The sequence below is a fragment of the Peromyscus maniculatus genome, chromosome 10 (genome assembly GCF_049852395.1).
Source record: "Peromyscus maniculatus bairdii isolate BWxNUB_F1_BW_parent chromosome 10, HU_Pman_BW_mat_3.1, whole genome shotgun sequence".
Lineage (NCBI taxonomy): Eukaryota > Metazoa > Chordata > Mammalia > Rodentia > Cricetidae > Peromyscus > Peromyscus maniculatus.
The window spans coordinates 96,425,996-96,442,154 of record NC_134861.1 but is presented as its reverse complement, the minus strand read 5'-3'; the positions used below and the strand labels follow the sequence as shown (position 1 = coordinate 96,442,154).

Sequence of the window (16,159 nt, the reverse complement as noted above, 5' to 3'; positions counted from 1 at the left end):
GGAAATGCGTCTCAATCATCCTCTCCTTTGCAGAGTTCTCAACAGTCCTAATTGCATCACATCACTTGTCAGCACAGAAAGTCAGGGAGCCTGGGACGTAAGTCACACAAGTCGTCACCACCCCACGGATGAGCTTTGTTTGTGACGGTGTACCCGCACTCGGTGCCAGAGGCCTGGGCTTCGTTAAACTCCTCAGGGACTTAGCTCTAGGACATGTAAAATGGGATTCATGCCAACTCCTGTCACAGGTTGCTGTAACAATGCAGGGAGAGAGGGAGAGACAGACAGACAGACAGACAGACAACAAGGTCTTCAGAAATCAAAGTAAAATATCTCTGGATGCCCATTTTTATAAGGTGTGATATTCACTCCAGGAACTGCCAAGCCACGCGGATGTTGGCCCTGCCTAGGAGTATCATCAGGCAGTGGAAGGAGGTTTTGTTTGCTAGCTTGCTTGGGTCAGGACTCCAACTTGAGATTCATTCCCCCTTCCCTGTGCAGGGATTATACATATGCAACACACACTTCGCTGCAAACTAGTTCTTAAAACACTGAAAATGGTCCCTTTCTCTGGGCGCTTTGATTATTTTCAATCCTTGGCAGTGTAGAGCAGCAGCTCTGCTCTAGAGGCAGTTGACAAACATCCAGATTCCAGTTGCTGCAGCAGATCTGACGCCCTCTTCTGGCCTGTAAGGGCGCCAAGCACCCATAGGATGCAGACACACGCAGGCAAAGCAACCACACACATATATTCAAACTGGGGGCAGGGATATAGCCTAGTGTGCCTAAGGCCCCCAGAGTCAACTCTAAGCACTAAAAGTTTCGATCACGTAAGTAAAATTTGGGAAGGAGCCACCTGGAATATCTTAACTAGGATTCACAGCCCCTTGGATTCTGCTCTCACTCAAGTTTCTACCATCTATTTCAAAAACACAAGTCAGTAACAGGATCAGCCTTTCTACCACACCAGCATTACAAATTCCTCTTTTTAATACCACTCCAAAATCTACCTTTTCCTTTTACATATATTTTTACATGTATTTACCGGAGGGGTTCAGTTAGTAGGTAACTTCCACCATGTGGGTGTCTTGAGGGTGTGTGCTGGGGGAAAATTAGGAAAGGAGAGATTTCTCCCACATCTTGAAGTCTGTGCCATTTAATGTGTATTTGAGACATAGGTCTCTGTGTGCCAGGCAGCCCCGGGAAATTTCCTGCGGAGCAGGATTTGGTGACCGGAGAATGGGGGGCGGGGCGGGGTTCTGGCACAGAGCATCTGCTGAGGATAAGTGACCAAATGCAAACTTGTCTTCTTTGGTCAACATCACTGTGATGTGACAGTTTCCTCTGATCCCAGCCAGAGTCCTTATGCCAGCGGCAGCTGCGATGCCAACCGCCTGGCAGCTCTGTGGTGGTGCCAGTGAATGTCAGGGCCCTGGTGCTGCGGGGTCAGGCAGATGGAGGGTTCAGGGTGACCCACATGAAGCAGAACGAGGAGCCAGGAGGAGTTAATCTGTCTACCTCCGTGCAGATTACGGGTGTTGGGTAAAGACTGCAAACTATGTTCAGTGAAGAACCAGAAATGAGTACCCTAGACCTCCCTGGAGGCTGGCCCAGTCCTGGACCTGCATATCTAAATATAGAAGCCTAAAAATAGTGACAAGTGACCCACAGACATTTTGAGCAAGAGCTGCTAACCAGCAGCCCAGGGCTGCAAGCTGCTGTGTCCTGCACTGTGTTTTCTGGGGCTTTGTTTTTTTAAGTCAGTATTTACAAGCTAGAGAATTCAAGATCAGGTAGAAAATGAGACTTTCTGTTCCCCGGAAATGCCCTGTTTTCCTGCAAACCAGTCTCCACCTGCAATTTCTGGAGCCGGGCAAGATTCTGAAAAACATTTTAGGCTCTGACAAAACATTAAGTAATGCAGGAAAAAAAATTTTTTTTTCTTTTGAAAAGCTCTAAAATTGCTGGAAATGAGTTAGTGCAAAGGACAGAGCAGCTTATAGTAGCCCACGGGGAAAGGATAAAACAGACTGGAAGATCTGTTGTGGTGGTATTAGCTGGAATTGTTTTTTTCACTTTCTGTTCCTTCTCAAAATTGCCAGAAGTACATTCGGTACCAGGATAAGAAATTCCTGTTCCTCTTGCTGTTCTCACACTTCAGAATTTTGCGGAGGGACATGAGACTCCCCCGGGTCCCTCAAGCAGCGTCTCTGCCAACACCCCACTGCCTGGCACTCTGCTCTCCTGGGCTCTGGGAAGCTACCCCGACCATTTAACTCTTCCCTGTGTCCACTCTGCCATTCGTGTGACGTTTAGAACACAGGGACAGGAAACCAGATACAATGGCTGGATTGACGGTTTTGGTTTGGGCGCTGGGTGGAATGAGCAACACTTAGATATTTAAGCAGAATTCTTCCTAGGAAAGGGTCCTAGATCTCCTAACAAAGTTACTTTTTCCCTTGCATTTCTCCTTCCCAGTTGCCAAGAGCTACATCTTTGAGGGGGGAAAAATCATTATTTTCCAAGTTTAAATTTGCTGCTTATTCATGTTCTCCAAGAACTCCATAATCAGCTATTTTTACACTGATTGTTATTTTTAGTTGCTAAAATCATTAGATTGACAAAGTACAGTCCTCCCCTCCCCCACAGAAGTCCAGGCCCCAAACCAACCAGGCTTCTTCTCCTGAACCTCATCTTCTATTTATGCATGGCCTACTTTCGGCCCTCACTTCCCCCTATAAACCCGGTAATTTGTCAAACTCGGGCTAATCTCCTTAATCCCCTGGGCTGAAGGATTTACGTTTAATGTTTTAATCTAGGGCCTCGCTATTTAAGTAATTAGAGGTCATATTTCTAGCTCTCTCCTTTAGATAAATTACCTTAGTTTGCTCTTTAATTCTAATTTATAAATAACAGAATTCTAAGAATTCCCAGTGGGCATAATTTGGAGTTTTGGAATGAATGTATGAATTAAGAAAAGAACGTTCTGTGATACTTGTGTTTCTTGCTCAAGCCTATTTTCCTTACAATTCAATTTTATTTATTATTACTTTAATTATTCTTATGTATAAGATACAATGTGATAATTCAAAACCTGCAGTATATTTCAGTATTATGAAAAAAGGTAGTTAGTATTTCCACTTCCTTAAATATTTAAAAAATTTTGGATTAACATGTAGCAACTGCATATTTGTGAAATGGTATGACTCTTCAATACATGTTTACAATGTGTACTAGTCAAATACGGTAATTCATTTTTGTTTATTTCTTATTTCAGGTTTGGAAGTTGTGATTGGAATCCGCATTTAACATACTACCTAAGGCAAGCATTTGCTATTGTACTTTAGAAGTATTTGTTTGTTTTCCAGACTCCTGTTGTATACTTAGAATTCCTTAAGTCCCTTCCAACATTTTTTCATGCCTGAGAACTTGTGAGCTTTGGAAAGAATTATTTTCCTATCAGTTAATCTGGACATTCTTACAAAATGTCTCAAACATCTTTCCCGTCAGGAACAATTTATTTAGTCACAGAAGGACTCTAGATTTACAGTCTGAAAACCCAAACAGAGAAAATGAACGGATAAGAGCTGGTGTACAGTGAATTGATTATAACACGGCATAGAGATGGGAAAAGTCGACACTCTGGAAAATATTGTCCCAAACAGGACAACATCATCCCTTGGCATGCGTGGTCTGTGTTGGGGGGCTCTGACGCTTTGTGTCTACCAGCTCATGTGTTCTCACAGATCTGCCTCTGAAGTCTGAGGGGCTTGAGGCTAAAGGGTCCTCTGGGCAGGCTTCCTGGGCCTCCTCTGGGGTGGCAATCCAGACTCATGTGCAGCCCCTGCTGGAACTCCCATCAGCGGGCGGGCACAGCACTTTAACTCACAGAGTTAGCCCCACCTGCCTCTCTGCCTCCGGAGTGATGATCAAAGGTGTGCACTATCACACCAGGCCCTGCACGCTTTCTTTCAAGAGTTGAATAGTAATTAAAGCACTTTAGGTAGGAGTGAAAGTAATTTCTGGGCTAAAGAGTTTACGAGGAAAAAAAAATTAAGAGGAAAAAAAAAAAGAAAGGTAAGATGGAGTGGGAAGTTGTGTGTGGTGGCTAGCCTTAGCTCCAGGAGACTGGGGTAGGCACCGCAGTGTGGGGCAGCCAGGCAGATGAGCCCTGCAGGGCCCAACCGGACCGCTGACATGCATTACTCACTGACTGAGGAATTTACAAGACAACAATCCTTAGTAATGTCAAATTGGCTGGTGTTGGATAATTTCTTGAATTTCTGTGCTGCCCTGAACAAATATCTTAACCATCCATGTGTCGGTTGACTCATCTGAAGACCCACGGAGCTCTCGGGAAATGCTTTGAGCACATGCTCAGATGTCCCAGCCATGAGACGGAGTGGGGCTGGTCAGGCTGAGGGTTGAACCCAGCCCTAAGGAAAAGGCAGAGGTGCCTGCTGCCAAAAGGGACAGACAAACTGAACCCCAGGACACACGTGGTGGAGAGAACCAACTCCGGCAAGGTACCCTCTGAATGCCCTACTCAGATAAATAACTGTAAAGAACACGGTGGTGTTTGGAGCGGTGTTAAGACGAGACTGAGAACCGGGCCTTGCTTCTTCCTTTTGCCCCATCACAGAACAATTCAGGCAGAAATCGTCACAGGCTGAACTCACAGGCCCAGCAAGCTCTGCCATAGTGGGTCAATTTTACCGTCTGATTGTTTCCCCCTCAGCGCCCGAGCAAATGCTATTTTCTGAACGTTCTCAGTTGCACTCACTGTTTGGGAACTGAGTCAAGAATCCAACGAGATTCTTCAGAACCCAAAGCTGATGCCTAAGGGAGCAGGCTTCTCCTCTTAGTTGCCATACGGAGCCATTAGATCTTCCAGCTAAAGGACCCCCCCCAAAAAAAGGTTGTTGGTGGTGGTGGCGCATGTCTGTAATCCCAGAGGTAGATCCCGGAATTCAAGGCCAGCCTTTGTCCATAGTGAGTTCCAGGATAGCCAGGGCTACACAGAAAAAAAAATGTCATCTTGAAAAAACAAAACGGGGGTGGGGTTAGGTTGGGGGAGGGGGGATATGACAGAGGATCTCACTGTGCAGACCAGAGTGATCTGAAACTCACAGAGAACCACCTGCCTCGGCCTCCTAAGACCGCCGGTGTGAGGTGTGAGCCCACGGAACTTGGCTTCCCTGACCCTTTTTCAAGTTTTACAAAAGGGATTTGGGGAAACAGATTAGCAGCTTTAGAGACTAGATCACGGGGAACCCATACACTCCGGGTGAGCACAGCTGCTCACTGGTAATCCCAACACAGGCAAGTGCGCTGGAGGCAGAGGCAGGAGACCCCAGGAACAAGCTGTGGGAGTGGGGTACACACGGGGCTCAGTGACAAAGCCTGCTTCCACATACACAAGGTGGACAGAACGGAAAAAGGCATGGCGTGTCAGCCTCAGGCTCCGGTACCCCACAGGTACACACATATCCCATACACAAATACATATGCCAATACAAATGATATTACACAGACTGCAACCCGGGTGTCTCCAAGGTCTCTGAGCAATGAATATGCAAATTAGAGAATTCATGCAACAGAAGGGACCAGACCATGGTGCCTACGGAAACAGGTAAGCGGCGGTAGATCCTCTTCGCCTGAGCCTGACCTCAGGTGGGAGGATTACTGACTGCTGAACGATATGGCCAGAGCCCCTCTCCCACACACAAACACAGACCGCTTCAAACACTTCATTGTGAACTAGTAACATTTTCCACCTGTGTGTGTGTGTGTGTGTGTGTGTGTGTGTGTGTGTGTGTGTGTCAAGGATGCACGCCTGTGTGTACATCATCTGTTCTACCCATCTTAATTTATCTTATTTTATGTGCTTGGGTGTTTTGTGTGTATGTATGCCTACCATTTGCATGCCTGGCACTGTTCAGAAGACCAGGGCATCGGATCCCCTAAACCCAGACTTACACACTCTTGTAAGCCACTGTGTAGGTGCTGAGAATTGAGCCCACGTCCTCTGGAAAAGCAGACAGTGCTCTTTAACCACTGTGCCAGCACTCCAGGCCATAATCTTTGTGTTTTTGTTTTGGTTTTTGGCTTTTCACGAGTTTCTCTGTGTAGCTTTGGAACCTGTCCTGGAACTCACTCACTCCGTAGACCAGGTTGACCTCGAACTCAAGAGATCCGCCTGGCTCTGCCTCCCGAGTGCTAAGATTAAAGGTGTGCGCCGCAGCCACACAGCCCAGTCCATAATCTTCATTTTAGAGTAATTACTACTGGTTTCAAATTTCAGGGATAGTACATGAACCCCAGTTCTATCACAGACAAGTCTACCATTATCACGGGAGAAGAAAAACACATTTTTTTCTTGATATAAAAAAGTATAATATACAAGTAACATTATATAGTCTGAGTAAGAAGTGTGTGTGAGTGTGTGTGTGTGTGTGTGTGTGTGTGTGTGTGTAACAATTACAGGAAAGAGAGCAGGAATTTGAGAGAAAACAAGACTGGTATGTGGGAGGAATTAGAGGAAGGAATAAAATGAGGAAAATGATGTGGTTATTTTAATTTCGAAAGTTACAAGAAACAGTATTTTGGTTGCCTTGAAACACCACAGAGGACATCATTGTGCATGCCTGTGACTCCTGAAAGGAGATATCAACTAGTAGATAAAACGTTTTAACACATCTCCAGGCATAGTGCTACACACCTTTAATTCTAGCACTTGGGAGGTAGAGCCAGCCAAGGCTAATAGAGAGACCCTGTCTCAAAAACACAAAACAAAATAAAAAAAAAAAATTTTAAGTCGAAAAGCTCCTTATAATTTACAGGGAACAAATCTTTAAAAAATAAAGACACCTGGGGCTAGGACGATGGCCCAGAAGAAGGGCATTTGCCACCAAGCCACATGTCAGTCCCCAAGACCCACGTGGTGGAGGCGAAGGCCCAACCATCCCGAGTCCAGGCACACTCATACCCTCAACATAAATAAAACCTGACGACGTTTCCTTCCACGCCTTCATCTTTTGATTTCACTCGCCTTAGGGAGCACTGACAAGGACCAGGCAAGTATTGATCCCGATTTGTGCCCTTTTCTTTGCTCTTTCTTCCAAACTGGTAAGGACCCAGCAAGACTAAATAAAGGGACGGCTCAGAAATTTCTGGTAGTAGAAATGCTATGTGGTCTTGACTAGTCGTGGACACACGGGGTACACGCTAATCCTACTCACGGTCTCCACGCTTTACCCCACGACTCGATGAAGAGTCTACAAACGGTATGTTTAACAAGGAATCCTGCTGAACAGAGGAGCTGAGGCAGGAGGATCTCCGGCCTCAACAATGAAACTGTTGTCTTTAAAATAGGAAAGTTTTAATTCCAGTGTCTACATTAAGTGTCAGATTTGAGTTCCTTGTGGATTAGTCAGATCCTAAAGAAAAAGAAATGCCCCATGCCCCCCACCCAAAGGCCAGACTCACCCCACACCCCCCCAGGAGGCCTGCATCTCAATACTGGTCTAACTGGACGTGTCCCAAGAAACCCCCCACTCACCTCCACCGTCTGCGAGGGCATCCTCAGTCTGGTGAGCTTGGCCTTGGCGGGCACTTTGGCGTCTGGTTTTTCGAAGCTCTGCTGACCGTAGTCTTCCAGGGGCGGCTTCAGCTCGGGGGACTCATTGGGAGCCTGGTCCTGGCCGTCCATGGGCCGGACGTAGGCCGTGGGCTTCTGCTGCATTGCAACAACACTCTTGGAGGGGAGGGGAGGGGGTGGAAAGGTCTGAGGAGGGGCCACCCCAAGGCTGGTAACTGCCACCAAACTGTCGTGGGCAGTCTCGCCGCTATCTTGCACCTTCGCCACCAGGTCCTTGGAAGACGCGGCTGCGCAGTAGCTTTTACTGCTGGAGCTGGAGCTGGAGCCGCCACCGCCGCCGCCGCCGCGGGCCTTGCTGGGTCCCTGCAGCCTGGAATGTACAGGTGACAGAGGCGGCACCGGCGACGGCAGAGAGGAGATCAAGGGGGAGAGCTTCATCTCCGGAGGAGCCGAATCACCGCCGCCGCCGTCAGCTCTGCGGTCACACTTTCTGTGGCTGGAACAGTGCCCCTCCTGACTGAGGCGGTCTTGACTCAGACGCTGGCTGTCTGGCGGGCCATAGAGCTTGGCATGGAGACCCGGCACCGATTCCATCCTTGGCGGTGCCATCTTTGGACTGTGGCTAACGTTACCGGCAGAAAGGGATCCCGGGGCAGAAGAAGTATGGACAGGCTGGTGGTGGTAGACGTGCGTGCGGAAGGAGTGGGGGGCCAGGCTGCCCGCCCTGTCGTGAAATGAAGGGTATCTCGACTTCCCGGGCCTGTCTTCAGAACCATCCAGGCGCTGAGGGCAAGCCTTGGCGCTCAAGAACTCCTTCATCTCTTCGTAGTCGCCTAGCATGTTCTGTATCCGACTCGACAGCTCATCGCCTTTTGCAGTCTGAAAAACAGAAAGACAGCAGACTCAGACTGGGGAAACGAACCTAAACAGAGCAATCACTTAATAAATTATGATGTAATATCATGAAGAAAAAAACCCTCTCAAATTCATGTGTAATGCAATGTTAACTATTTCCCCCTGCTGAGAAGCCTGCCACAGATACACATTACTAATTACAGGAGACTACCATTACAAAAGAAAACCACACACTTTGGTAATTCTGACTAACAATGTTCAAAGAGTTTTCAGATTGTTTTCAAAAACAACCTCTGGGTTCACTTAAGTTATTTTCTCAGTTGCGGCCCCCTGATTGAACTCGGTTGCACTGAATAACTTCATCACTGAGTTTAATGCTGGGATAGGCCAGCCTTTCTCCCTCCCACCCACAGTAAATACCTTGTAGGGCTCTCCGAACAGCGGGGTCTTCTCAGCAAACACCTCTTTCTCTTGGTGAGCTTCTTGGTTGCGTCTTTCCTTCTCTCTAATCCGAAGCAGGTTTCTATCTTCATTGTACAAGCTTTTCCAAATGCCACAAAAGAACAACAACAACATATCAGTATCCACACGGTTTGGTGTGCACACAGAGGTGTGGAGGGAGCAAGAACAGGTCCAAGAAGATATGGTGACAGGGAAATAACGAAACGGGGAGCACCTGCGGTGGCAGACACGGCTCAGCAGTCAGGAGCGCATGCTCCTCCTGCATAGGACCAGAGTTCCGTTCCCAGGACCCACCCAGGCCTAGCGGCTGGCTCACAGCTCACAGCTGCCTGTAAGTCCAGCTCAAAAAAAAAAAAAAAATCTAACACCTCTTCTGGCCTCCATGGACACCCGTGGGTGAGCACTCGCACACACTTCAAAATAAAAAAGGAGGAAGGGGATAAAAAAAGGAAGGAAGGATGGGAAGGGCACATGTCTTACTGGACCAGTGGCTCACACCACTAAGGAAACAGACCATCCTTGTCTACAGAGAAAATTCAAAGACTGATTTTCTAATTAAAAGATTACCAAACTCCCAAGACATCATTTATTCTCAGTCTACTCTGAGGGTATCTTAGCATACAAAGTCAGAAAGATGATTTGTACTTATTTCAAATGTCAAGGATGAACAATCCAATTATACATGTCAGTTCTATATACTAAGAACATCACACAGTCCAATTTGAACCACATAAAAATGTATCCTACAGCATCGGATGTGGAATCAAACTGGTTCAGATGAACTCACTGAAAGAACGCCGATTTCAGCCACATAGAAGCCGCAAACAGGCCTGCCCCACTATCCGTAACACGGTGGCCCTCCAGACCCTCCTCCATGACCTACACTGAATAATGGGAATAAAGGAACCATAAAAAGACTTTTTCTTCTTGACCTGCTTCTGGGGATCTGCTAAGACTTCCTTCCCGGTGTTCTCTGAACAAAGGAAACATTCAGCCGCCTTAGGTGTGCGTCTGCCCCAATTCTAGCTGCCGTCCAATGCCCTCCAATGCTTCCTCACACTTCCAACCCTGACAGGAGCCTCCTGGTCTCCATGCTGCCACAGCTTCCTCCTCAAATCCAGTCTTCCATTAATGACTGGGTCTAAGGTCCCAATCCTCATGTCACTGTCCATATCTAAAATGACAGTCATTTGATGGCACCTTATGCTACAGAATAACCTCTCAAGCTTTGTTTTGGCATTAGAATTCCCTGACAATCTGGTTTAGGTGAACACTTGACCGGATCCCACAGTGGCCCTGCAAGCCTGTCACGCACACTCTACTTGGCCATCCCTCTTGTGAGAGCCAACCCCTGTCTCTAATCCCCACTCAGATCCCCTCTACTGAAAGGCAAGCATTCTTCCAGGACTGGTTCTGTACCGCCCTACAGGGCCACTCACTCTCTAAACCATCCTGGGAGTGGTCTTGCTTCCATTCCAGTCCCGAATCTCTGCCCATTCTCCCTCTACCTCCCCCCACTCCAACCAGATGCCCCCACCCCTTAACTTTCAATTTCTGATAGATTCAGTGACTCAAATGTCACCCACTTTAAAGATGCCCCTCAAATCCACCAACTATGTTCCTGCCCAGCACATCATTGCTTCTTTTCTCTCTCCCCTGGGATAGGATTCCATTAGAAAAGAACCTCATCTTCACTCTCACGGTGCTTAGACGTGGTACTGCCTGGAAGTCAACCAAATATTTTTATATTAAAGCACAGCCATTATGCATGCAGTAGTATGTATGTATGTATGTATGTATGTATGTATGTATGTATGTAAGTATGAATGCATGCATGCATGCGTTCTGGTTTTTTGGGACAGGGTTTCTCTGTGTAGCCCTGGCTATTCTGGAACTCACTCTACAGACCAGGCTGCCCTGGAACTCAGAGTTATGCCTGCCTCTGCATCCTCTGCCACCACCGCCCAGAGCAGTCTATTTTTTTATATACATAAACTTCCTGTGCAACTTTCTTAGATTTAACACTGGAAGAAATATGCAAAAACAATCTAAGAAAATAAGTCAACCTAAAAATTTTCTATTTCATGAGAGTGACACATGCCTTTAATCCCAGCACTTGGGAGACAAAAGCAGCTGGATCTCTGAGTTTACACATAGAGTTCCAGGGCAGCCAGGGCTATCCAGAGAAACCCTGTCTTGGAAAATAAAATAAAATTCTATTTCTTTCAACCTGAAGAGGAAGGGCAAGATACCAGACTAAATATGACAGGACTGGTCAAAAATTATCTACTTAAAACAAGGTGTGGTGGCTCATGTCTGTAATTCCACTCAGGAGGCTGCTGAGAGTCTGAGGCTAGCCTGGGATACATAGTCACTTCCAGGCCAGCCTGGACTATAGAGTGAGACCCTATCTCAAAAGTAAAAATTAAAAAAGAATAAAAATAACTATACGCTTAGACCAGTGTTATCAGAAACTTACTGAATGGTCAGTCCCCAGCACCCACATCAGGCAGCTCACAACCACCTGCGACCCTGGCTCTAGGGGACCCCACATCCTCTGGCCTGGGTGAGCTCCTCCTGCACTCATGTGGTGCACATAAATTCATGCAGCCTGTTACACATACCATAAAGAAAAGTACAAGAATCTTTTTCTAAAACTTCAAAGATGACAGATAGGAACTCATAGCTGCAAAGATCATTTAATGCCAGCTGGCATATTAAAACAGAAACTAAAACATAAGCTAGATTCTTCTCTAGTAGGAACGGGGTGGGTCACAGGCTGGCAGAAGTGTCTCTCTGAAGCCTCGTCCGGCCACGCCTGCGGCACTCCTGCCTTCCCACAACGCTCCCTCCTTTACATTGGTTTGTTTTTGAGACGGGGTCTCTCTGTGGAACTCTGGCTGTCCTACAACTCCCTATGTAGAGCACTTGGGCATCGAACTAACAGAGATCCGCCCGCCTCTGCCTCCCCAGTGCTGAGATTAAAGGTGTGAACCTGGCTAGAGCCATATATAATAAACATGACCAAAGACTTTTAATAACTGTCACTGTTCAACTGAAAAAAAAAATCTACAAGTAGTGAGGTGAGCAGAGACGTCCCTGACTGTACTGTCTGTTGGGCGGGTCTGTGTCCAGACCGGGAGACTCACCCACGTCATCTGTGGTCTCTTTTGCCAAGGCTCCTGGACAAGGCAGAGGGCCAAGGAACCAGTTCACAGAGATGCTCAGGGTAGGGTAGGCCGGGGACCCTCTCTGGGCCGCCTTTTTTCTTCATGCAGCTAACCGCATTTGCCAGTTACCCCAGCAGGCTTCTGGTTTACGTCAGTATTGACTTACTACAAATCTGCAGTAGCCTAAGTGTTGTTTCCGAAAGGGCCCTGGGCAATATATTTTTTTTTCAGAAATATTTTTTTTTCTTAGTCCCGCTGAAATCAGGGGCAAGGTGAATTTCAAAACAGAGCAATACCATCACCCACAGCAGGAACGGAAACTTTGCAGACTGTTTCAAACCAAGTACAGCGTAAGGAAGGACTGTTATGTGCACGTACAATCGTGTGCAGTGTGCATGTGGGGTGGAGACAGCTTTGGAGAGGCTGTTCATTCCTTCCCACCGTCACCTGAGTGCCGGAAATGAAATACACTCAAGCTTTCTCTGCAGGACTGCCACTGGGCAGTATCCTTTCTGTGTTACTACGGTCACTGGTGTGTGTTTGTCCACGCACACACACACAAGATATGGGGACATGCCTGCTACAGCACACGTGATGATCACAGACTACTCTATGGTACAGTTTCTCGCCTTCCACTTTTCTCTGTGTTCCAGGTCTTGAGCTCAGGCTGCCACGCTTCACCTTACCTGCCGAGCCATTTCACCAGCCTGGAAGAGTACATGCATGTGTGGATGGGTGGACGGATGTGTGTAGGTTTGTATGTATGTGTGTATGTGTGTGTGCATATATGTGTGTATTTGTGGGTTTTTTTCAAGACAGGGTTTCTCTGTGTAGCCCTGGCTGTCCTGGAACTAGTTCTATAGACCAGGCTGGCCTAGAGATCACAGAGATCCGCCTGCCTCTGCCTCCTGAGGGCTGGGATTAAAGGCGTGCGCGGCAACCGCCCGGCATGCCTGGGAGAACTTTTAAGTGAGGGAATTTTTTTAGGCAGCAGTGAAGGTCTTAGTGATTCTCTCTCTGTAATTACCCTTGAATAATTACAAGTTAACTGTGGCTTTAATTAAAGGCAACCAGCTCCCCCGGAGAAGCAACACAATTTTCACTCTGGCACACTCGGTAACATTAACTGATAGCCAAACAACCGTAAGTCAGAGATGCTTGCTGACGGCCACAGCACTCTACACTAACTCATGCTTCTGTGAGCATCAGTAGGGTGAAGGCTTCTACAGGAGCAGACTGCAGAGGCCACAGTTTCCAGTCTTCAGAGGCTGTTAGGTGAGGAGAGTGAATCTGAGGCGCGATGAGAATAACAGCGCGGAGGACAACAGCTCTGGCCCGGACTGGCGCCTCTGTGCTGGGCCTCAGCCAGCACTGCCCTGGCCACATCACTTACTCTCCTATTTGGTTTTCGATCAGACCTGTCATAATAGGATTTTTTATTAGACCCATTTTCCAAGCGGAAAAAAAATAAGGCTCAAAGATTGGCTTCCTCATGACGCCCTGGAAATCCAAAAGCCTGGCAAAAGCTTATGTTCTCAGTCACAGGTCTGCTAGCAAACCTGCCTGGCTGTGTAAAACGGGGTGGTGACGACTAAGAAGGCATGCTAACTTATAATCACCTTAATTCCTTAGTTTAAGGAGGTACACGTCAGTCCAGGTATTATCCCTGACAGGAGAACAATCTCAAAACCACAGAATACATGACTGGTTCAACTAACCACACAAAGACCTTACAGGAAGCTGTCAGAGGGGGCATGCAAGCTACAGGTGCTCTTCAGCTTCTCAAAACGGGGCTACAATTCCTCTTTAGATCCTTTCGTTAAATTTCACAAACTCGACGGCACTGATCTCATAATCACCTAGTAACCTCTGGGCTCATGTTTCTCACATACTGAGACTCACGTGGATTTATTTCATGGACAGGCGATATAAGTAACCTTGCACCTAAGTCCCATCATGTTCACAACAGGGAGTCTCTACGATTCTTCTGGCTGGTGAGCCAAGCCATGTTCATATGGCCTCCTCTCCAACCCAGTAATCCTCATCTAGAAAGAAAGAACGTGAAGTCTAACTGACTACATACAACACAAGCCCATGGGCTGAAGGGTTATATCCAGCCCCACCTGCAGCCTCTGCTCACCCCAAATCCAGGAGTTCTGCAGAAGCACTGGGAAACATCCCTACGATTCTCAGTAGCCACAGTCTTCCATGGGGTCTCTGCAGCAAGGAGGTTCTACAGGACACAGTGGAAAGGCTTCTGCAGGAATGCAGCCAGCCGCCCCCTCCGAGAAGGGGAAGAAATGAAGGCCTCACGCTGCCAATGCCTGTGCGAGCGAGCGCTCACACGTGAAGAACTTACACTGAGTTCTCAAGCCGGCTGAGGTGGACTGTAACCCAGATGTTCTCACTGACAGAACTCACCACTCTAACTCGGTTAAAAAGGAAAAAAAAAAAATCTGAATGAAGGTTTGGAGACTTAAGACATGCCAGGGTGTGTGCTCACTTTCAGAGAGGTGGTTGAAAATTCTGAGAAACTCAGCTCCAATTCCCCACACCCTCGGGTACAGTGGTTAAGTCAACCCCATGCTGGGCCTGTCATGGCACATTTACTCAAAGGCTTCTCCTTGGGGGATGGAATGTGTCGCAGAGGTGTTAAAGCACTGAGGAAATGAAAGACATCCCAACTCTGTCAGCATTAAGGGGGGAGGGGGGTCTCTCTTCTCTTTCCTTAGCACTAAAAAGGGACACAGCAAAGCGGAGGCACACAAAGGCCCTGGCTGGGCAGCCGCCCTGGGGCAGCAGGCTGGCTCTGTGTCATCTGGCTGAAGCACCTTCTCCCGGGATAGTGCCCGCCCGCCTGCGAGCCCTGCCGCTAAACTAGGTTAGTCAAGCAGGACTGCTGAATGCCATTCCAGCTCCCATGGCAACCCAGGGCCCACAGGGCGGCCTGTGGACAGCTGACTACCTATTTATCACCCCTGACTGCTCACTCTGTGTATGCCTTTCTCGCAAAGATGTCACCGGCTCCCTCGAGAATTAATCTAACTCTCCTTTGGGGAGTAGAGGTTAGTATATTCTTCCACACATTTCTCCTTATAGCCAGAGAAGGGAGAGGAGATCAACAGTGTACACTCACTGGAATCATCCTTACGATTTTTAAAAACTCTATGCCGTTCTGCCTTGAACATACAAATGGAAACGATCTGTAAGACTCACAACTCCAGCCACCTTGGCTGACAAATTTAGGTGCGTGCATTTGTGTCGCAAGCAGATTGAGGTCCTGCACAGGGCCTGTAGGTCTGGTCAGCGGCGTTAAAACAATTCTGCTTCCACTTTTGTCCCTTGTTTCCATTCCTGCCACACGGCGTCTTAGAAACTTTTTTTACACATTAGTTTTATGAAAGATGTCAACACATTTTAAAAGCACAACATTAGTTTGCCATTAAACTATGTTTCTCCAAATGTTGTTTAAACACAAGATAGCTCCATGTTTGCAGACAAAATAAAATATTTTCATGTGTGTGAGAAGAATGTGCAACAGGCTTTCTCATAGTAAAAGTCACTCAGCTAAGTCTTCCAAGGTTTTCACTCTTCATGCCCCTCCCATCACCTAAAACACAGGACAAACAAAGCCTGGGGGTGGCAGGTCCTGAATCAGGAGGACTTGGTCCTCAAACAAAATCTTACAGCCCAAAGTGACATTAAAAAAAAAAAAGTCAGCTAGTGCCAATGACAAAATAGGTCTTCTGCCAGCTGTTTCCCTGGAGCGGAACCCAGGGATCATCGTGTGTTAGGACCCCCAGCTGCCCGCTGCTGGTGGCCACAGTGGGCTTGACTTCCCAATGGCTTCTTATAAACACTGAAAAACAGTCTTAGGTGACACCGTTTCACAAATCAGCCTTGGAAACACTGCTCACATAACCTCTTGCCCACTCACTTTCCTGAGGTTAATACATGACAGAGAAAGTTAAATTCTTGTTATACATCATAAAGTCTCTTGTACGGCTCAAGAGACGGTTTACATACCTTAAATGCACGTTGCAAGTTTTAAACTGATAAAGTCGAATAAAAG

At 47.2% G+C, this 16,159-nt stretch overlaps 1 protein-coding gene across 5 annotated transcripts in view; it reads right to left on the bottom strand.

The window, feature by feature from the left end:
- The window catches only part of Aff1 (ALF transcription elongation factor 1), a 169,231-nt gene that overhangs the window by 61,854 nt on the left and 91,218 nt on the right, over positions 1 to 16,159 (bottom strand). For all 5 annotated transcript variants that reach the window (XM_042257744.2, XM_042257745.2, XM_042257747.2 and 2 more), the window contains 2 exons: positions 8,876 to 8,996; positions 7,562 to 8,479 (listed from right to left, as the gene is read on the bottom strand). In XM_042257744.2, coding sequence (XP_042113678.2) covers positions 7,562 to 8,479; positions 8,876 to 8,996 — 1,039 coding nt within the window. The remainder of the gene's footprint in view (positions 1 to 7,561; positions 8,480 to 8,875; positions 8,997 to 16,159) is intronic.